Source organism: Dendronephthya gigantea, unplaced genomic scaffold, assembly GCF_004324835.1.
Source record: "Dendronephthya gigantea isolate DGI-Jeju-01 unplaced genomic scaffold, DenGig_1.0 000048F, whole genome shotgun sequence".
Classification (NCBI taxonomy): domain Eukaryota; kingdom Metazoa; phylum Cnidaria; class Anthozoa; order Malacalcyonacea; family Nephtheidae; genus Dendronephthya; species Dendronephthya gigantea.
The window spans coordinates 770,507-794,238 of record NW_021163058.1 but is presented as its reverse complement, the minus strand read 5'-3'; the positions used below and the strand labels follow the sequence as shown (position 1 = coordinate 794,238).

At 36.8% G+C, this 23,732-nt stretch overlaps 1 protein-coding gene and 1 long non-coding RNA gene across 2 annotated transcripts; both read left to right on the top strand.

The window, feature by feature from the left end:
* The first annotated feature begins 907 nt into the window (after positions 1-907).
* LOC114528294 lies at positions 908-4,949 on the top strand. Its single transcript, XM_028549934.1, has 5 exons — positions 908-1,003; positions 2,532-2,666; positions 2,784-3,043; positions 3,673-3,784; positions 4,274-4,949. Exons 1-5 carry the CDS (start codon positions 980-982, stop codon positions 4,709-4,711), a joined length of 969 nt encoding a protein of 322 aa, XP_028405735.1. The 5' UTR covers positions 908-979; the 3' UTR covers positions 4,712-4,949.
* Positions 4,950-7,326: 2,377 nt separating this feature from the next.
* On the top strand, positions 7,327-10,156 carry LOC114528241. The gene is made up of 3 exons (XR_003687475.1): positions 7,327-8,275; positions 9,077-9,225; positions 9,745-10,156. It is a non-coding gene; the product is annotated as an uncharacterized LOC114528241 (long non-coding RNA).
* Positions 10,157-23,732: the final 13,576 nt, after the last annotated feature.

The following is a 23,732-nucleotide window of genomic DNA, read 5'->3' as shown; positions in this document are numbered from 1 at the left end:
TTTTACCAGAGAGAGACACTTGGTTTCTCAGGGTATTTACGAATACTTAGTGCTGCGTTTTTATTCACCCTGTAGGCTGTATAATGTAGAGTAGAAAGGAATCTTTTGTTGCACTTCCGACTTCCGTCAATTTTGAGATTCCAATTTCAAGAAAAAAGTTCACTAATGCGACAGGAAGCTCGAGTTCACGGAAAAACCCAAGAAATATCAAGTGCTTCAAACATAACAAGATAGTCCATAAAATATAAACTTTGCTCGCTAAAACAATACAAATTGCTGCCACTATGAACAATATAATACTAAGTTTTGTTCAGACGGAACTTTAGACGTCAAGCTGTTCATGCAAGGGTCAACACTTTTTAAATTATTGCGTGTTTCAACGTGTTTCAGATCAACATGATACAGTACAACATCCGGTCAACATATACGGTCTGGTTTGATGTCAGCCAAGAAATTTTAAGCACCACATGAGTTTTGAGTCACATATGAGCGCACATCTGGGCTCTTTCGCCTTATATCAAACGTTTCTTGCAGAAGCACAATCCCCAGCAGGCCTAGGTGCGCGAATAGAGATATCTATGAAAACATGGGTCTTATCAATCATGAAGCTGAAAAGGGTCATCATGCAATGTTAAATGATTATATCGACGAAGTAAATACAAATATAAACATGCGGGATTGCAGAAACAAGGTTAATTAAGGACCATAGCTTAGGAAACGTTCTCTTATGTGGGTCTGTAGAAACCCTCACAATACAAACATATAGAATGCATGTATTTATCGTCATTTTTCACATCACTGCATGTGACATGGTATTTTGTTTGTTTTGTCTTTCATCCATAAATAAACTTCCGCTCAAAACGGGAAGTTCCTGTACTGTTAAATGTTCGGATTTTTCAACTTTCAGTTAATTAGTCTTTGGATTTCAAGAGAGAAGGGCGAGGCAAACTTTGACGAGGGCAGGATTTTTACTTGAGCAATGCCTTTTTTGAAAAGGTTTAGAGTAAGTACATGCAGCATGTTGTATCTGCATAACAATGTTTGTTTACGTTTGTTATATAATCTTTACATGACCTATGTGTCGTTTTAATTCAGTTTCTTATTTTCTTCTCGTTCTCGCTCGACTGGCTGTCGAGCGAGCTATATATTTTATATTATATTTTGAAGAAAATATTATTATATTTTAAAGAAGATATAAAGCGAAGCTTGTAAATAATTTAAAGCTTTATATATTTGTAATTGTAGGACAAAGGATAAAGTAGCATCTGTAGCGACGACAAATAACCTCGCCATCTCGGGTCCTCATTCAACAAATAAATTTGTGAAGCATTCCTTTCAGCTCCTCATTCAACAAATATATTTGTGAAGCATTCCTTTCAGCAATATTGCTTTTTTCTAGCAGCCTTATCTTCGTCACTCGCAATTCGAAACTCTTCGCCTTGCGACATAAAATAAAATAATTGTGCTCCTGAACTCCAGTATAGAATGTAGAAGACCTACGCTGGACATGTCCGGCGTGCAGTCTTAATATTTGTTGTGCAATTTTGCATAATAATGTTTGGTGTGCAAAATTTGGTGTAAAATTTAAAATTTTCGTATTTCGGCGCACATTTTTCTTAGTTTGCTAAATATGCAATTATAAAATGTACATTTTTACAGTTTTAAGTCAGTAAGCTAAATCTAGCCTTCATCGCTCATGCCGTTCAACTGAGCAGTCTTAGCTCAGTTTAGCCTCAGTTTGTAGGTAGTTTTGCGCGTACTTTACTTTTTTTTTCAGCGCAAAAATATTGACGATTTTGGCGCATAATTCGTTGTGAAATTTTAGCTGTCCGGCGCAAAATATTTCGACATTCCATACTGGCTGAACCGAATTAACTGTCCGTTTGTAATACAACGCGCTAATATCGCATATCATTAACATTCCAAAAGTTGCTCCCCCACTGATGGAATGTGTTGATGCGCGGCATATATGCGCAGAACCGACTTTACATTATTTAAAAAAATACAAACATACATATGCTTCCTGAAATTTCACTGGCATTTTGTGTTTTGTTCAGTAGATAACTAAATACGTTATAGATAACTGATAAATAATATTTCACTGCCTATAATGCTTGCATGTTAACCGTATATAACTAATATATAGATACAGCTATCTTAATTCTTATGAAGTACCTTATAACTGCATGAATGCGTTTCATGAGCGCTCTTCTAGCCGCAATAAAAATTTATATCATATACCATAGCAACTTTTAAGTTGTCAAAAACATTTTTAGCGTTTGGCAAAATAGATCTAGAGGAAAGTAAACTAAAATAATGATCAATACATTGACTTATCTCAAAAGAAAAAATTCTGAGTCATTGAGATTTGTCTGTGCGTATAGACATAACTACGTGGGCCCTGAATGCATACGTTTATTGAAAAATATGTTATGGCGGTAGGATCTTATCTAGTCTGTACACAATATATAGTGACTATAAAATGTCATGATTCGCCCTTAAAGAATTTTTTCATTCATTTTCTCCTGCAGAAAAAAAGAAACAATAATGGCAATGGCAATCAATCAAGAAATCAGAAACCAGACAGCAATGAAGAGTTCTTTGAGTCCCAAGCTGCCGAATTTGTACCTAACATGGGCGTAGAACTGGACAAGGAAATTGTTGAAGTTAGGAGATAGCCGTTTTTATGCATCAGAACTTACTCTAGTCTGTAAACATATAGTATACTCTGACTAAAATATCGTGATTCACCCTGAAATATCTTTTAATCTATTCTCCTGCAGAAAAAACGAGACAATGTCAATGAGCCAAAGACACCAGACAGCAATGAAGGGTTCTTTGAGTCTCAAGCTGCCAAATTTGTATCTAAGATGGGCATGGAACTGGACAAGGAAATTGTTGAAGTTACACTGAATATGGAAGAATTTCCTGGCGGTGAACGGCAAATCATGCAAGATGCAAATAAGAACAGGGTGGTAACAAAAGAAGGAATTAGAGTTAATAGAGTTGATTTTGGAACATATTTTCATGGCTTTGGCTTGAGGTACTACTCTATGTGTTTTAGCAAAATACCGATCCAAGATAGACGTGCAAATATATAGACTAAATTTATTTATAGCATTATTTTTTAGCCAGCAATTATCGTCAGGGGCCAGTTGTTCAAAGCTAGGTTAGCGCTAACCCTGCATGCATGGGTTAAATTTTAATCCAGTCTTTTAGTTTATATGTGCTTCTGAACCACTGTTTGTTTTAAAACTTTAGAAAATATTACTTCTTTCAATCAGAAAATATTTATGAAAAAAGATATTCAACTTTGTAAACAAGCGATTAAAAACATTAACGTGAAGATTTGCTTTTGCCCATGAAGAGTTATAAGCTAACCGGCTTTTGAACAACCGGCCCAAGGTTTTTACTTTTTAGTGCATGTTTTTAGTGCATGGTTAGGTATCCAGTGTGACCTTGCTTACAGGTCTGGTTCGGTCGGATACATATAAAACAGCCAATCTGATTTTAATAATTGTACCAAATTTATTAAATTTATTCCAGGAGAGGCAGCCTTACTTATAAACTGATATCCACATGGTTACATTAATGCAGGTTGATTGCAGAAGAAAAAAAGATAATATATTAATTGAACAATTGAATTAATTGAAATTGAATATATTATTATAGGAAGAATGATGTCATCTTCTTACTGAATGGTCACCCAATAATTTCAGAAGCTTCGGTGAACATGAATCTACTACGCATAATAAATAGTAGTTTTAATAGCAAATTGTACATGGTAAGTATATTTTCAGTAAATTTTTATCAATATTAGCTATAATATGGGTATGAGATACAGAATTGAAACCCCTTATCTAATCGTATCTTTATTTCCTTATTTCTTAACCTTGCTGTGTTCTGCGTTTTAGTCATGTTTGACTGCGGTTTTTCTTCTTCAAATGCATTCTATATACCGAGATCATATAGTTTAACCCTGCGCGCTCAGTGTGGTTCCTCCATTATTGTGAAATCTGACTTTTTTTGTGATAACTCAGATGGGTCAAAGGAATTAAAAATTCCTGCATGTCGATCAAAATGCGAGATTATTATCGGACATTCAGTTTCAGTTATATTCGCTATATTCTATGTGTCAAAAGTGAATAAGCTTCGACAGAATTGTATCGTGCATGCACCTTGTATATATATATATATATGTATACGTCGTCAGTAATATCTGCATGTGAAATTGTAAAATTGGGGTGATGTGAAACACGCTGGCATATTATAGAAATTATTCAGAGCAGGCGCAATGTCATCAGTGGTAAACACAGAGCGGCCGGAGCCATCAGTGCTAAATTTAATCGCAGAGTCGTCAATGGTAAACGCAGAATCATCAGTGGTAAACACAGAGCGGCCAGAGCCATCAGTGCTAAATTTAATCGCAGAGTCGTCAATGGTAAACGCAGAATCATCAGTGGTAAACACAGAGCGGCCAGAGCCATCAGTGCTAAATTTAATCGCAGAGTCGTCAATGGTAAACGCAGAATCATCAGTGGTAAACACAGAGCGGCCAGAGCCATCAGTGCTAAATTTAATCGCAGAGTCGTCAATGGTAAACGCGGAATCATCAGTGGTAAACGCGGAGCGATCAACGGTAGACGAGACGGTAATTTTGGACAATAAAGGTATGCAATTTTGGCGGGTTTTCGGGTCACCAACTGACTAACACATCCTTTCCTTCCAGCCTGATTGTTATACTTAACATTCTTCAAATTTTGCATAGTGAAATAAGTTAAATAATCAATTTGCATGTGCCATGTGGGAACACCACGTACATTTGTTTAGAGCAAAGTTTTCCTGGCCTTCATCATTGCAAATACTTAATAAAAGAAAATAAAAACTGAAAATAAACTGAACTGAATCTGAACTGATGAAGGCCAGGGTTAACGGGCTTTGAACTAAACAAATATACGTAGTGTTACCACAAATTGTTATTACTTATTGAAAATTCACCTGGTTTTTTTGTTGTTGTTTTTGTTTTGTTTTTTTGTTTTTTTTTTATTTTTTCGTCGTCGCAAGCGTGTTTTGGCGCGAAATTTACTAGTATTTGAAAAGTGTATGTGACCATTTTTATCTACGTCACAGTTTTGTCCCCCAAGAGTTGTGGTGCACAGCTTTGGCTAATTTTCCGATGCGCGATATGATTTCGCTCGCACGATACGGCAATTCCTCCAAGAGGAACAAATAAACCGTTCTTTTCATGCTGTTCGATTAAGTTTAGATTGAATTGGGGTAAAAATATATTTAATAAACGGCGAAATAGCAGCGATATTAATGAAGTAGGACCAGAATCTACATGTATTAAATAAAATTCTTACCCCAATTAAATCTAAACTTGATCGAACAGCATCAATAAAACGGTTTATTTTTTCCTCTTGGAGTAATTGCAGTTTCGTGCGAGCGAAATCATATCGCGCATCGGAAAATTAGCCAAAGCTGTGCACCACAACTCTTGGGAGACAAAACTGTAACGTAGATAAATACGGTCACATACACATTTCAAAAACTATATAATATAGTAGCTATATTTCGCGCCAAAACACATGCACTTGCGACGACAAAAAATAATAATAAAAAAAAATAATAATAATAATAAAAAACCCGGCGAATTTTCACTTCGTCGCTGACGCCGGAGTAATGAGTATGAACTGTATTGTTTATGTTCAGAAGCTTTATATTGAAGACTGGCACGTGTCCGGAGTTAACGCCAAAACAGGCGTCCTGTTTTAAAATTGTTACTTGTCGGAAATTTGAGAACAACGGGACCGCTCGCATATTGAGGAAAAATGCGATGTTATACATTTAAAAACATTAGCTGGAACCCGACTTAATACCAACTGAATTTAATTTATCGCCACTGAAAATTAAAAAAAGTTATTTAATTGCTGGCGAGCGCAGCGAGCCAGTACACTAATTTGGAGATTGGCCGCGTACGCCTCGGAGTCTGGGCACGTATATTGAGGCGAAATCTCGATTTTTGTCATTCATTCTGGCGAAAACCATATATGGTATGCGTTCTATATATGGAAGTTACCTGCGTCTGCGAGCCCCTGCAAGATTATTTCCGTCATATTGCCTGCAGGGCAAAAAAAACTGGCCTCGAGCCGCGCCGGTATTGTCGGGAAGAAAGAAAACTAAATATCTCGGCAAGTATTTGGGCTAAAGACCCCGGAATACCACCAAACGATAGAGCTTGAAAAGACGATTTAAATTGTATCAAACATGCTTGATATGCGAGAAAAGGTTGCATGTGGCGGAAAACTCAGAAAAATCTATCCGCACACGGTGAGCTGTCGGCTGCGCTAACAGGCACGAGTAACTCGTAGCTCAGCTGATAGCTCTCGTGTGCTGTAGGCTTAATGCACGCGATTTATTTATTATTCAATATTACACATCAAAGCGGCCTAATTTGTAAAATATTGCGCAAAATACAAACTAAAACGGTTACAGTGATTTAGTACAGTTAGTTCACATTTTCAGGATTATTTTGATATCTTTAGCGTCAAAATCGAGCCTTTTGAGGATTTTTGCCGATTTTTTTATAGAAACATGCATGATGATATGAATTATCACATCACCGGCAATACTATTTCACAATAATACAAATATCGGGAAAAAATCAGGCAAAAAAAGCCGAAGAACTGACCCGTTGGCCCAATTTTACATCAGGAATCGATTTTTGGGGCCAAATTTACCCTAGGGGGAGGGTATCAGAGTTTTGTCGCCTTTTCCAACCGCATGACAACATTCCGAGGAGTAAGCACGGGCTTAACTCACGTGAATATTATGGCGAATTGGCAACATATCGATCTAAAAAAAGATGTATCTACTGAGGACGATTTCCTCCTTAAAATGGTTTAATTTTTATTAAAATCAGTCAATTTTTCACACAGAAATCGCAAGTTAAAATGAGCGAACCACTTTAAGATGCCATCTGATCCGATGACAATGAGTTTTAAGATTCAATACGAATGGCGGTCATAGAAAGTTTTCGTTTTTGCCACTTCGTAGGGAAACCGCAAGTGAACACTGAATTTAACGATTTCTAACGAAGCACTCGTTTTATTGAGCGGTTTAACTTGCTTGAAGTCACAACAAAGGACGATTTGTGTTGACTTGTATTCCCGCGTTATGACAGCCGCCCGGAAAAGCCGCCACCCACTTCTTATAATAGCCTTCAATTTTCACACTTGCAAGCAAAGCATTGCGGGCTCTGGACACACGATATTAAGTATTACTATTATTAATTGAAATAAAATCCCGTCTCGCCACAACAACACAGTGCTTCGTTAGAAATGGTGGCAAAAAGGAAAACATTCTGTGACCGCCATATGTATTAAATCTTAATGTAAAAGCCTGAATTGGCAGGTCGTGCAGCTTAAAACCCAGTTTTTTTTTGCCCTGCAGCCGCAGACAATATGGCGGAAATAACCTTGATGAGTCTATTCACAACTGCTCTAACTCTTAGCACGCTTGAAGCTGCTGGCAGGAGCAAATTAATGCTGTATCAAATACACGCGCAAAAACATATGTTGTCGCAACATTGTTACTGTAACAGTAGTGACGCCTAACACTTAATGCACAATTGTTCACGACAATGTTCACAATATTATTCATTTGAAAAAAGCCCAGAAAGCCTCTATGGAGTAGACAAATTTAGTTTAAACAGCCGATGTTTTTCTTCAACATGTGATAAATGGACTTGCGATGCCAGCACTTCCCTTGCGATAGTAACTTCTAGTATATAATTTAAACATATAACTAAGATCTCCGGTTTATTGAGATGGAATCGGGCACACTATGCCGTGTGGGTCAACCCCGTCTAGTCTAATCAGTTCAGCATGCGAAGGGATTGTATAAGATTCGCTATCTTAATTGGGAAAACTGAGAGTTCAATGCAATTTAATTCCTCAAGGGGATCTTATAGCTTGAGATGATTTTTTCCAAAATTAATAATATTTATATGATTAGGCTATATCCACTTCATGACGGAGTAAATAGGCCTTTTAACCTAACGATATTGTTGTAATGTGATAGAATAGTATACAAAATTAAACCAATCTCATATGACTGAAATTTTCAGGGATTGATCTATGCGATATACCAAATGCTGAAGATATCTTTGTACTCGTCAAAATACTCCAGTGCAAAATACAAAGCGCGCACTATATCGGAAAATATCTTATAATAGAGAACGGATCTATCGTTTTAAACCCATCTGCAGATAATGGTAAGTATATATTAATTAAGACGATCATTATTTATTATTGTTAGCATAATACATTAAATTACTGGATGCTATTCGGAGTAAAATTAATAATGGTAATAGAACGTATACTCGGGAATGCTGTTAATACGAAATTATCCATACGAGTTCTATAACTTATTATACTGATATCTTCTGTAATCAAATTATTACAATTCACCTAACTACAATTTACAGTAGATAACACAATTAGGAAATTATTAAACTGATTTAGACAACTTAAAATGTACATTTTGTACCCTGAATTGTGATTGGCTAGTTGTAGCTATATACTAGAGTTATTTTTATTAGCTATGAGCAAGAGTGATTGGAATTAGAACTCGCAAAGGATTCAATTATGCAATTTATGCTCAAATCCCACTCCTGTAAGTTAGTGAAATTGAAGTATTTGCCATTGATTACAGAAGATATATAGTTAGTAATTCATCAATTGTACTGCAGTAATGATTCTGCTAAAATAAACAAAATGGCGAAAAGTCGGCGTTTATTAGTGTCAGGCTACCAAAACAAAGGCCGAGCACAGATGAAATGGGTACGGGTACCCATTTTAGCCGTGCCGTGCTAATAATTCGAGTGTAATGTAAACGGGGATTTAATCCGAAGCACATGTAATTTAATTTATACTTAATCTTAGTTATAATTTTCGTATTTCTTATTACATAGATCGAATAATTTCAATTCAAATTAAATATTCATCAATTATACGATTCCGTGTACTGCGTCCTGAGGTTGATATGCCAGTGACACTTATTTATTCTCTTATAGCAACATTTACGCTACGAGAATACACCGAGCCATGTTCGTCAACAAATCCTTTAATCGTAACATTACAGCACAGTGCCAATGCCAGTGACACTGGTGCTGGAAAATATATTTTGAAGAGCGGCCCAAGCACTCTCAGTACTTCATCTACGGTTTGTAAACTTGTAGTAAAGATCAAATGAACAACTGGCAACAACACAAACAACAACACTGTCTAATATTTTCAATGTTTAAAATCATGGACAAACTCACATTACAGAATTTATATGATTTATCCCATTTTTTGTAGGATTTTGAAAGAAGACATAGGTTGTTTGCCATTTTAGAAAGTTTTCACAGTAAATAGCAGTCTCGCACTGTAGCCCACCCGCGTGAACTAATTAGCCTTTTTCACGATGACGAATATGCCGTCATTTTGGGAGTACTTTTCCTCAAAACCGCAAGCTTGAGACCTCATAACGGCCACAGTCTTTATTTAGGCTGGAATTATTCTTCCAATGGTCTGTTGATTCTAAAAAATTGCTTTTCATGTTTTTATAACTTTTAAAACCAGTTTGAAAAAATTGAAAGTACGTTATCGCGAGAAAGGGTAATTGGAAAGTTCATCTTTATTTTTTATACTTTGATTTGATTAACATGCTTCAAGAACAAATTTTCAAATATTTTTTTAGCATCCACACAACACATCACCACCAAGTCACCCAGGGGTCACGACCATAAGCAGAAGCAGCAGTTACCTTTTTAACCTTGCTATTATTCAGTGCACCAGCTGCAGTACGCCATCAAATACTGTATACCAGTTCCAATCATTGTCCCAACCGCCGAACAGCACCACTGCAATTGGTTTTGTAGGTACTGATAGTATTGCCTCGTTGATGTCTCCCGCAGCGTGCGAAACACATTTCTGGGTATTTTAACACTGTTACTTGAAATTGTGTCAAAATACGACATATTTTTTTTGCTAATAAACCGATCTATAAAGTATTAATAATAATACTAAAAGAACTCAAACGCATTCTGTATAAAATCTGCAATGAAATTTCTATTGATATCGCAAAAGACATTAGACACGCCTGTTAATTAAGTTAGACAATCTTGACCTCTATGCATGTTTACTACATATTTCATAATTTGTTGTTTTTTGCAAAATACATGACCTTAAATGCTTGCTTTCCGGCATCAAAAGTAATATCCTGGTATAATAACATCCCGGCGGTTTAAATTTTTTGACACTGAATTTTGTACCGATTTTCTGGAAAGACGACGGACTTGCCAACCCGCGTGAATTGTGCATAAAAAGCGTTTTAATCAGTATGGAAATTAGGTATAGATCGTGCACTAAAATGCGTCACCAGTTCGTGCAGTTCAAAAATATGCCAAGATGTCCATCAAGTGTCCCTTGCAGAAAGTGTAGTGCTACATAGCAGATGTATGTACGAGCAATAATGGATCATATATTTAAGCGAAAATCAGACAAAATGTTCTTTTAAATTTAAACTTCAACTTAACACGCAAATAAAAGGTTTCTATATATAATCATGCTACGGAAGTATCATTAAAAATTAATGTTGGTAAATGTTTCACGCCTCCGCATCTGGTTTGGTATGTTGTTTCGCTCAAAACTGGAAGTTACGACTATCCAACTTTATCCAACTTTATCCACTTTGCATGCACTGGCCATGCAAATGTATACTTTGATTACTTTAAGTTTAATAGATGGCGCCATTTGAAATTAGTATTAGTAAACCTCTGGATGTGAATTATACGACGAGCCCAATTGCATGCATGGGCATGTCAAATAAAGTTCAGTTCAGTTCAGTTCAACACTTACATCAACTATATATTTGAAGTTTGCTTCATTTTTTTTTGTCGTCATGGCAATGCATACATGCATAATATGTGATATATAGGTGGAGATTTTTCATAAGAGCTAATTTTTGTCCGGTCTTATAGTGCTCACGTGCAATCTATATGGTTGTAATTAATTTTGACGCGTCGTAAGGCGCATGCTTGAGGTTATAGCCGATGGAATCGTATTGTTCTAATAAACGTATCATTTGACATATGAATGGGTAGCTAGCAAAATCACAATCTGCAACGTAGCTGCCCATAAAATGTGGCAGATCCTTTCACCATAAAAGAAGCGTAATTTTACGTCTTCGGGCGTATTTCTGTGGTTATCATAAACGACAGATTTGGCAAGAACTTAAAAATGCTATTTCCAACTCACAGATATATGCTTTAAGATGGTGTAATTGCGTAAGAAACGCCTGATTCCCAAGCATTGATTTTTGAGGAAATAGTCCTGAACAATAAAATATATTATAGCTATAGTTGACAAAGCTTATTTTAGCTATGCATATGTGTGAAGTTGCGTCATAAAGAAGTGCGACTATAAAATAAATGACCAGAGTACAGTAACATAAGGATATATTCATATGCATTGTCTAGTGAAAATGCACCTCACAATCCACCGACTCCTACTATGCACTGCATACAAATACACTCATGCAAATTACGATACACCTATATAGCGTTACTAATCATTATTAACTTTTTTATCATTCTTAAATAAATCTCTAATGCGATTTATTATCAGGATAAATTTTATTATAGCGAGACAACATAAAGTGTAGTGGACAGTACTCAGTAGACTTAACTGTCACTAAATTTCACTTTATCTCCAGTAGCGCAAGAATATGCGGGATACTTGAGCATCCGGAAACAACTGAAGTAAATTCATTTATTTTGCGACAATTGCAAATCATGCAGTTGACTCACAACCAGTGACTGACAATAATCACTACAATTTCTTGGTTTTTACCAGAGAGAGAGACACTTGGTTTCTCAGGGTATTTACGAATACTTAGTGCTGCGTTTTTAATTCACCCTGTAGTCAGTGTAGTGTAGAGTAGAAAGAATTCTTTTGTTGCACTTCCGACTTCCGTCAATTTTGAGATTCCAATTTCAAGAAAAAAGTTCACTAATGCGACAGGAAGCTCGAGTTCACGGAAAAACCCAAGAAATATCAACTGCTTCAAACATAACAAGATAGTCCATAAAACATAAACTTTGCTCGCTAAAACAATACAAATTGCTGCCACTATGAACAATAAAATACTTAGTTTTGTTTAGACGTCAAGCTGTTCATGCAAGGACCAACACTTTGAAATTATTGCGTGTTTCAACGTGTTTCAGATCAATATGATACAGTACAACATCCGGTCACACGGTCTGGTTTGATGTCAGCCAAGAAATTTTATGCACCACATGAGTTTTGAGTCACATATGAGCGCACATCTGGGCTCTTTCGCCTTATATCAAACGGTTCTTGCAGAAGTTCAATCCCCAGCAGGCCTAGGTGCGCGAATAGAGATATCTATGAAATCATGGGTCTTATCAATCATGAAGCTGAAAAGGGTTATCATGCAATGTTAAATGATAATATCGAAGAAGTAAATACAAATACAGACATGCGGGATTGCAGAAACAAGGTTAATTAAGGATCATAGCCTGGGAAGCGTCCTCTTATGTGGGTCTGTAGAAACCCTTACAATGCAAACATAGAATGCATGTATTTATCCTCATTTTTCACATCACTGCATGTGACATGGTATTTTGTTTGTCCATTATTATGTCTTTCATCCATGATTAAACTTCCGCTCAAAACGGGAAGTTCCTGTGCTGTTAAATGTTCGGATTTTTCAACTTTCAGTCAATTAGTCTTTGGATTTCAAGAGAGAAGGGCGAGGCAAACTTTAACGAGAGCAGGATTTTTACTTGAGGAAATGAATTGTTTCGGGAGCCGTGAAGTAAGTACATGCAGCATGTTGTATCTGCATAACAATGTTTGTTTACGTTTGTTATATAAACCTTACATGACCTATATGTGTCGTTTTAATTCAGTTTCCTATTTTCTTCTCGTTCTCGCTCGACCGGCTGTAATGAATATGCTTATTTTATATTATATTTTGAAGAAAATATTATCATATTTTGAAGAAGATATAAAGCGAAGCTTGTAAATAAACCGTTATTTAAAACTTTATATATTTGTAATTGTAGGACAAGATATAAAGTAGCGTCTGTAGCGACGACAAATAACCTCGCCATCTCGGGTCCTCATTCAACAAATAAATTCGTGAAGCATTCCTTTTAGCAATATTGCTTTTTTCTATAGCAGCCTTATCTTCGTCACTCGCAATTTGAAACTCTTCGCTTTGCGACATAAAATAAAATCATTGTGCTCCTGAACTCCAGTATGGAATGTAGAAGGCCTACGCCGGGACATGTCCGACGTGCAGTCGTAATATTTGGCGTGCAATTTTGCATAATAATGTTTGGTGTAAAAAATGTGCTGTCAAACTTAAAATTTTCGTATTTCGGCGCACATTTTTCTTAGTTTGCTAAATATGCAATATAAAATGTACATTTTTACAAGTTAGTAAGCTAAATCGCTCATCCCGTTCAACTGAGCAGTCTTAGCTCAGTTTAGCCTAAGTTTGTAGGTAGTTTGGCGCGTACTTTACTTTTTTTTTCAGCGCAAAAATATTGACGATTTTGGTGCATAAATCGTTGTGAAATTTTAGCTGTCCGGCGCAAAATATTTCGACATTCCATTCTGGCTGAACCAAACTGTCCGTTTGTAATACAACGCGCTAATATCGCATATCATTAACATTCCAATTGCGTGGTGTCTTGGAAATTGATAAAAGAAATATTTCAATTCGTGCATGCATGCATGTGATAAACAGCCTACACTCCACAGGGGATGTCGACCTGACGTGCAACTATAATGACGCCGCCACAAGTGTTTTTCGCAGAAAATGGACGCGAATGTATGGCTTTTCCTTGCAAAAAATTCCAGTGAAAAATTATATTTTCTAGTAAATCTGACAATTCCTATAGAGATCATCATGATTGTGAGTAAATGTAATAGAATACGTTCCAATCCTTGCAATATAAGTTATAGCTATAAACAGGGAGCAGCGTCTTCAAATATAACTTAGCATCAATGTGGTATAACAACTGCCTAAAATAGACAAAACACTTCTCGACGTTTCGACCTGAGGGCCTTCGTCAGGAGAGTTAGTATGATAACTCTCCTGACGAAGGCCCTTTAGGTCGAAACTGTGCCACGTATATGCAGTAAAATTCAAAGTCAAGCCTTTTTAAAGGCTAGATACTGCATGCCTATACAAAGAACAATCCCTACTCTAGCTAAAAGTCCGCGTGTTTATAGCCATCGCCCTTCATGGCTATGGTGGAAATGGATGTATTTATGCATGTCATATGATACCGACGTATATCGTAAATAATGTAAATCACTACGCTTTATATTTTTACGCCTCGACGTTTGTTGTTCATCCGTTGGCATTTTGTGTAAAACACAAACCTGTATTGGCATGATTTTCACATTGAGTAGACGTTTTTATTTATAAGATTAAGAGCCATATATTCATTTCCGTCCGTAATATTGTTGTAATATTGTACTGGTATAGCAGAAAACGTCAATGAAACTTATAGCGAGGTGAACTTGCTCTGCATGTTGACAATCAATCTTTATCGTATTCTGCCGAATATATTGTAAAAACACGAGAAGGCCCGCTATAGCATATTAGCAATTGCATTTGATATTAGAATTACAATATGCATGACTGTAAATTTGGTGATTAAGAGGAAGAATGCCAATGGCAATAAGAGGCCATGCAGTGCCCTAGCGGAACTTCATGGCCATGTGTAAGCAGGTTTATAGAAAAGGTGTATATACAATAAGAGTTGAAACAGTCGGCGATAAAGACTAGAAAAGACATTCTCTGATAATATTTTGCCTGCAAATTATTGTTTACACGCCATGCAGGGAAAACCCAATTGACTGTTTTGGGGAATTCCGATGTGCATGCATGCATGCAGTGATAACGTAAAAGAGGGATTTAAAACACAGATTTAAAACACAGACAAACTTGGGCATTCAATATGTATGACGTGAATGACCCTATATATATACACAGGATTTACAAAAAGTATATTTTGGTAAGCCAGGGAAATTCCCTGACGAAGTTCGACACACAATTTTTTTTGAAGCAAAAGGCAAAGCCAAAGGAAAAATAATTTAAAGTGTTATAAATTTTAGCGCGTTACATTCGAACTATAGATATAGGGCCTATTATATATAGCTATATATAAAAGTCTTCTGTGACATGAATCATGCAATTAACCAAGTCAGTTTAATTATATATCCCAATAACTTGATTGCTCTTGCTAAATTATAAATGTTATTTAACCGGCATATATTTTGTAATATATGATAAATATATATATATGAATATATTAGCTATTGCACGGCCGAGTGTAACAGTGATCATCCTGTTTTATATAGCTCTAATAAAAACTGTTTTCTTTCGATATGAAAACTAACTATATATACCTAAGACTATATATAAGTATTTGTCGGAAATATCAATTTTTACTTTACCTTTCAGTTATACTTCGTAAGGCTAAGAGCGAAAAAGACCTTTCTTTATCTAAATTTTGATGTCAGTATTGGTAATTAACTCTGCAAAACGAAAATGATATGAAACGTATATCAACAATAGATATTATGTTGTTGCATTTCATGGAACTGCTGAGAAATTCCGTTTCGTTCCATCCACCGAAGTTTCGTAAAACAGTTGACGCTGCAAATTGAGCCCAGATGTACCGCATCGTTTTACTGGGTATAAACAAGAATATTTTCCCTGCATGCATGTGCATCCGGCAATTTACCTTGTTTGTTTATTTATAGAATATTCTAACTAACAAACTATTTTTGTTTACAACAGAAGGTGATGACTGGCTCTCCGACTCCGTTTGGAGTACAAAACGGAATTGGATGCTCTAAAGCCTCTATTGATTCTGAAGCTGGCACAATCGTATCCATGACTGGCATGACACTGGAAAAAAAAATGGCGAAAGTCATAATGAATGATAAAGATATATCTGTTTGCGACTCACTTGAACAGACTTTAGACAGCAGCAATAGCAGCAGTAGCATTGGTAGCAATAACGGTGATTCAGATGGAAAGGAATCAGGTAACTCGTGCAATTTAGGAACGATCCAGGACTCTGCTGATGGCCATGAATGCCAAGATGGGGTGAAAATTAGAGATGGAGTTTTGGTTAAAAACATTCAACGTGGAACATATTCCCATGGCCTTGGTTTGAGGTACATATATTATAATTATATTGATTTTTAGCGAAATAATAATCCATATGCCATTCGAAGAAATACTTGATCTGTAATTTTGATTTAGAATTTATTTAATATCCAATTATCGATGATGGCTACGCCACAGGCCCTGGGATTTGACTATAATGCATGAATTTTGGACGCTTTCGAATCGAAATTCACAACTGAGGGAAACATGGAAAAGATAGGAACTGAAAAGCGCAACTATTTGTGCGACGTATACATGCATGCAATTAATGACGTACAATTAATGACGTACAATTAATGACGTGCAATTTATTGTACGACTGAGCACCACGTCGACTTCTTTAGTCTTCACATGCGACTGTCAAATATATTAAACTGACAGTTTAATATAGCCGCTATTTTTACAGTAATCTAGTTATGGTCATAGCCGTTAGTCAAAAACAAACTTTTGCAATTCCACGCTCAACTGGAAATCGCAGTATCAATATTAAGTTAGTGTTATACAACACCATTAGGGATGATGACATCATCTTATCACTCAATGGTCAACCAGCAAAATCTGCAGCTTTTGTTGTCGCCTTCGTACAACACGTAATAGACAGCAGTAAAACGAGCAAATTAAGAATGGTAAGTGAATTGTCGCCGCAAACTTTCCTCAATATCTCAGGTGAAAATTAGAATTTAAAAAAAACTGTCCACCAAGGCGCCTTTATTTAAAATTAAATTGATTGGTCAACCTCATGCGCGTGTGCATCAACATTTTGGGGACTAAGGCTATGTGCACACGAGCGTCGTTTTCGAGCGTTTTCAATATCGTTTTTGTCCATTTTATTGTTTTGACGCCCAGTCCACACGTTCCAAGGAAAAATATGCTATTGTAAATTGACAGTGTTTCAAACCGTTTTGGCATGAAAACGAAAATGAAAACGCTCGAAAACGTTACCGTGTGCACATAGTCTAAAACTTTGGTTACTTTTTTCTGAACTTGTATGCATGAATATATGTATATACTTTTCATATATAGCTTTATATTGTACATATATATTTTAGGAAGTTTACAGAAAAAAGGGATTGACCATGATTGAGTGGAATAATTGGGGTAATTATTTTTTAGTTATGATTTTGTAACATAATTTTATATAAAAAACATAATTTTATATAAAAAACTGTTCAAATTATGTATTGGACTACGTTTTGAACAGTATTTTGTTGTGGAAGACATTAAATGACAATCAAAAACTATTGCAGTATAAGCAGTGTTATAAATGTCATAACGCCATTTTCATGCACTGTTACTGAGATGAATACAAAAGTATAGCATTCTAGTGTCATATATATGTCTGGGCGTACCCTGAAAAAATCTCTTTATTTTTATATTATATAGTCACATACTTTTTTCCATTTCTGTACTGTTGCATGCATGGTAATATAACTGCATGAGGTAAACAAACACATTATTTCGCGACATAGAAAAACTTCTTCTCCTAAGCCCCATTTACACTACGCGCAATTTAAGGTTTGGTACCGATGAAATATGGACCATCTATTTAGATAGTCCAATTTATAATTGTAAATGTGTAAATTCTTAGGGAACGATCTATACGACTTGCATGATCATGAACTCACGCGGGTCGACCAACCTACTATTCCAATCAAACTGATAGAAAGCGTCAAATTCCGAGGAAAAAATCTTATAGTAAAATCCGGAGATTCAATCGCTTTAGGCGAGTTTGGGGCGCCTGATAAGAATGGTAAGTTGACCTTATTTTATTATATATATTGTACTGTTTATACTGCATGCACATGGTCTCGTCCGCGATTCATGCAATCTCTATACGAAGAAAATACCAATTCTTTGAGCTTGTTATATACAGCTTCGCTTGTTAGCTATATATATATATATATATATATATATATATATATATATATATATATATATATATATATATATATATATATATATATATATATATATATACATATATATACATGCAGCTATACAGATTAATCAGCGACTTTCCCTCGATTTTAAATTGTAATTATGTTGTAATTATATATGTAATTATGTTTATTATATATAATAAACCGATTTTTTACTGTAGTTGACAAGGACCTTGTTTAAGTTTTCGATAATATTGCGCGTTTTTCACTTTCTGTTTAAAAACTGCACGAAAAACCATTTGGTATTCGTTTAATCACAACACACGCCTATATCTTGCGAACTCCTCCGTGATATTATTCTATAGACTTTACGAATTTTTATCACTTGTATCAGAGTGGCCTAATCATATATACAAATGTATTCATTTATTCATTCATTCTCTTGTAGAATTGTTTATACTACGACAATATGTGCCAAGGAATTCATCTGGGAAAGCAGGGAAATTACTCGTAACAATGCAGCACAAAACCAGTAAAAAATATTTATGGGTCGAAAATGAAAAAATTTCTTTGAAGGTTTGTATATAGGCTTACAGTACAAAAACTAAGAAACACTGAAAACTTTTGCCAAATTGCAAAGAATGCCTGGATTAACTGAGTAAAAATTAAACGAAAATTTGGCAGCTTTGATGAACTTCATCTGATAAGGTTTGTTTCAAACGTCGTGGTCTCGTGTCCCGAACGAATTTAAAACAATATTCAGTAATCGCTAATTTGAACTGGACCTGATTTTATGCCGATGCATGTGTAACATAAAATCGCTTGATTTTTTAATACTAAATGATATGCTAAATCAGAGTTGATGTTATGACACGCCCTAGCTATGACGTAAAAAAGACAGAGTTTAGTGTAAAATTTTGTTAAATTTGCTGAGCCGGTTTGTCGTCAACAAATCTTTGAACGTTGCATGGTCTCAGAGCCTTATTGGCAATTATTATCATTTTGTTGGAAGATATATGTGTTCATTCTTTATACGAATATATAATAAAGTAAACTGTTTGAAGCTACCAGTGCTTGATTCGGCAGCAATACCATGGCCTTATACATATAACCATGTGAAATTTCGGCCAATTTTGTATCCTAGCTTTTATCACGTGCGGAATAGTGTATGAGAATATACAACGAAGTTTGCATGACTATATATATTTTACGTTCTTTACAACATACTTTCTAGAATTTCCTTTGCACTGTCAGGATGAAAAATTAGTCTACTTATAAAGCGCAGCTAAGTCGACCATTGCTTGGTTTAGGAACACAAATTTGCCGTCTTGATCGAAAACACTGATACGTACGTACCACCATAACCATAATGCAAAGTGCCGCGACTACTTAATGATGCATACGACAACCAAGTATATAATTTACTGTGCAATTAATTTAGTCAGCGAAAATATCATTATATAGTAATTATATATAATATTATAAAGCATTCACTATAGAATTAGTCTAATGACGAAAGCTTGTTTTCTTCAAGATTCAATAAAGACTACCGTTAATTGCCAAATATTTTTATTTAGGATCCACCACCTGAAGATGGACCAACTTTGCCGGAAAACAGCAATTACCTTTTTAATTATATCAATGCGAAATCTCGCCACAAAAACTCTAAAACCTTCCAACCGGTTAACTACAGTGGACAAGCAATGGGTTTTAAAAAACCGACATCATCTGCTACATTGATGGCTGCAACGAGAAAGAATACGTTTTTCGAGATATTTTCTGTCGATGACCATGCAGTGAGCCTGAAGCCGTTTGTGTACAAGGGTGCACATCACGCAAATATCTGCGGGGGTTTCTAAACTCTGCATGACCGACTTTTGTAGTGTTTGTATTGATTTTAATAGAAAGAGCCTCCATTAAGGCATATATTTTACAAATATATGCTGAGACGTACAACCTCAAAGCTGCAAGAATTTTTGAAATATATTTTGAAATATATATAATAATATCGGCCATGGGATACGTGGATTAACATTGGCATGGTTTCAATCATATCTTAACAATAGGACACAGATATGCAAAATAAACAACTCGTTTTCAACCTTTCAAAATCTACCATGCGGTTTCCCACAAGGATCTAACCTTGGTCCACTCCTATTTACAATCTATATAAATGATTTGCCAAATTGCTTAGAAATAACTGAACCTGCCATGTTTGCTGATGACACGAGCTTGACTGCAAATGGGGAAACCTGTCTCGAAATTGAATATAAATTAGGGCTGGAGATCCAAAATGTTAAGACTTGGTTGGATGCAAATAAACTAACATTAAATGATACCAAAACAGAGTACATGATAATTGGTTCAGCAAAGCGACTAAAACAAATTAAAGATGACCCTACTATTAAAATAAAGGATTATTCAATCAAACGAGTCTACAAGAAAAGGGTACTAGGTTTAGAAATAGATGATAAACTACAATGGACAAAACATGTTGAGGAACAATCAAAAAAGATCTCTTGCTCCATAGCAATGATACGGAAGGTAAAGCCCTACGTACCTCAAGCAACACTACAGACGATGTTCAAGTCATTTGTACTTCGTTATTTCAATTATTGCTCAACTATATGGTATGATGGCAATAAGCTGCACGCTGACAAAATGTTTAAACTACAAAAACGTGCTGCACGGGTCATTACCAGTTCGAGTTTAGAAGAACGGTCCTCTGGAATCTTTCAAACGCTCAAATGGACAAAAATACAATCAATTCTAGAAAAGCGAGAATTAGTTATGACATTCAAAGCACTTAAGGGTTTGGCTCCAGAATATTTAACACGAATGTTTCATGTCTCTGTTAACCAAAAACACCAATTACGAAACAATCATCAAAAGCTTTACTTATCGAAACCCAAGACAAATTTTATGAAACGAAGCTTCTCTTATAGAGGAGCCGTCTCCTGGAATCAAAAATTAACGGAGAAATTTCCGATAACAAAAATACATGAAACGTCTGTCGGCTCTTTTAAAAAACTGATCCATGCCTTGGTGTTTGAGCAGGGAGGCAATATGTAAATTATAGTGTGTATATATAAGTATTTTGTAGTAAATAGCCTTTAAATTTTTATGTTAGTTATAGTGTGCACGGCCCTTTGAAAAACAGACCTCTGAAAGGCAACCGTGGTTAAATAAGTTTAAATAATAATAAAATAATAATAATAATAATCTCTCTCAGACTTTGAACACCATATCTCGCAGTTTGTAACGACCATCTCTCGCAGTTTGTAACGACCATCTCTCGCAGTCTGTAACGACCATCTCTCGCAGTTTGTAACGACCACATCTCGCAGTTTGTAACGACCATCTCTCGCAGTTTGTAACGACCATCTCTCGCAGTTTGTAACGACCACATCTCGCAGTTTGTAACGACCATCTCTTGCAGTCTGTAACGACCATCACTCGCAGTTTGTAACGACCACATCTCGCAGTTTGTAACGACCACATCTCGCAGTTTGTAACGACCACATCTCGCAGTTTGTAACGACCATCTCTTGCAGTCTGTAACGACCATCACTCGCAGTTTGTAACGACCACATCTCGCACTTTGTAACGACCATCTCTCGCAGTTTGTAACGACCATCACTCGCAGTTTGTAACGACCACATCTCGCAGTTTGTAACGACCATCTCTTGCAGTCTGTAACGACCATCACTCGCAGTTTGTAACGACCACATCTCGCAGTTTGTAACGACCATCTCTCGCAGTTTGTAACGACCACATCTCGCAGTTTGTAACGACCATCTCTCGCAGTTTGTAACGACCACATCTCGCAGTTTGTAACGACCATCTCTCGCAGTTTGTAACGACCATCTCTCGCAGTCTGTAACGACCACATCTCGCAGTTTGTAACGACCATCTCTCGCAGTTTGTAACGACCACATCTCGCAGTTGTAACGACCATCTCTCGCAGTTTGTAACGACCATCTCTCGCAGTTTGTAACGACCACATCTCGCAGTTTGTAACGACCATCTCTTGCAGTCTGTAACGACCATCACTCGCAGTTTGTAACGACCACATCTCGCAGTTTGTAACGACCACATCTCGCAGTTTGTAACGACCACATCTCGCAGTTTGTAACGACCATCTCTTGCAGTCTGTAACGACCATCACTCGCAGTTTGTAACGACCACATCTCGCACTTTGTAACGACCATCTCTCGCAGTTTGTAACGACCATCACTCGCAGTTTGTAACGACCACATCTCGCAGTTTGTAACGACCATCTCTTGCAGTCTGTAACGACCATCACTCGCAGTTTGTAACGACCACATCTCGCAGTTTGTAACGACCATCTCTCGCAGTTTGTAACGACCACATCTCGCAGTTTGTAACGACCATCTCTCGCAGTTTGTAACGACCACATCTCGCAGTTTGTAACGACCATCTCTCGCAGTTTGTAACGACCATCTCTCGCAGTCTGTAACGACCACATCTCGCAGTTTGTAACGACCATCTCTCGCAGTTTGTAACGACCACATCTCGCAGTTTGTAACGACCATCTCTCGCAGTTTGTAACGACCATCTCTCGCAGTTTGTAACGACCACATCTCGCAGTTTGTAACGACATCTCTCGCAGTTTGTAACGACCACATCTCGCAGTTTGTAACGACCATCTCTCGCAGTTTGTAACGACCATCTCTCGCAGTTTGTAACGACCACATCTCGCAGTTTGTAACGACCATCTCTCGCAGTTTGTAACGACCACATCTCGCAGTTTGTAACGACCATCTCTCGCAGTTTGTAACGACCACATCTCGCAGTTTGTAACGACCATCTCTCGCAGTTTGTAACGACCATCACTCGCAGTTTGTAACAACCATCTCTCGTAGTCTGTAACGACCATCTCTCGCAGTCTGTAACGACCATCACTCGCAGTTTGTAACGACCACATCTCGCAGTTTGTAACGACCATCTCTCGCAGTTTGTAACGACCATCTCTCGCAGTTTGTAACGACCACATCTCGCAGTTTGTAACGACCATCTCTCGCAGTTTGTAACGACCATCTCTCGCAGTCTGTAACGACCATCTCTCGCAGTTTGTAACGACCACATCTCGCAGTTTGTAACGACCATCTCTCGCAGTTTGTAACGACCATCTCTCGCAGTTTGTAACGACCATCTCTCGCAGTCTGTAACGACCATCTCTCGCAGTCTGTAACGACCATCTCTCGCAGTTTGTAACGACCATCTCTCGCAGTTTGTAACGACCACATCTCGCAGTTTGTAACGACCATCTCTCGCAGTCTGTAACGACCATCTCTCGCAGTTTGTAACGACCATCACTCGCAGTCTGTAACGACCATCACTCGCAGTTTGTAACAACCATCTCTCGTAGTCTGTAACGACCATCTCTCGCAGTCTGTAACGACCATCACTCGCAGTTTGTAACAACCAGTCTGTAACGACCATCTCTCGCAGTCTGTAACGACCATCTCTCGCAGTTTGTAACGACCATCTCTCGCAGTTTGTAACGACCATCTCTCGCAGGCTGGTAACGACCATCACTCGCAGTCTGTAACGACCATCTCT

Excerpts from the sequence above, each read along its gene's own strand:
- LOC114528294 (XM_028549934.1), top strand. The coding sequence starts at position 980 with ATGCCTTTTTTGAAAAGGTTTAGA. Across the intron at positions 2,667-2,783 it reads TGGACAAGGAAATTGTTGAA|AAAAAACGAGACAATGTCAA; the intron begins GTTAGGAGATAG and ends ATTCTCCTGCAG. Across the intron at positions 3,044-3,672 it reads TTTCATGGCTTTGGCTTGAG|GAAGAATGATGTCATCTTCT; the intron begins GTACTACTCTAT and ends ATATTATTATAG.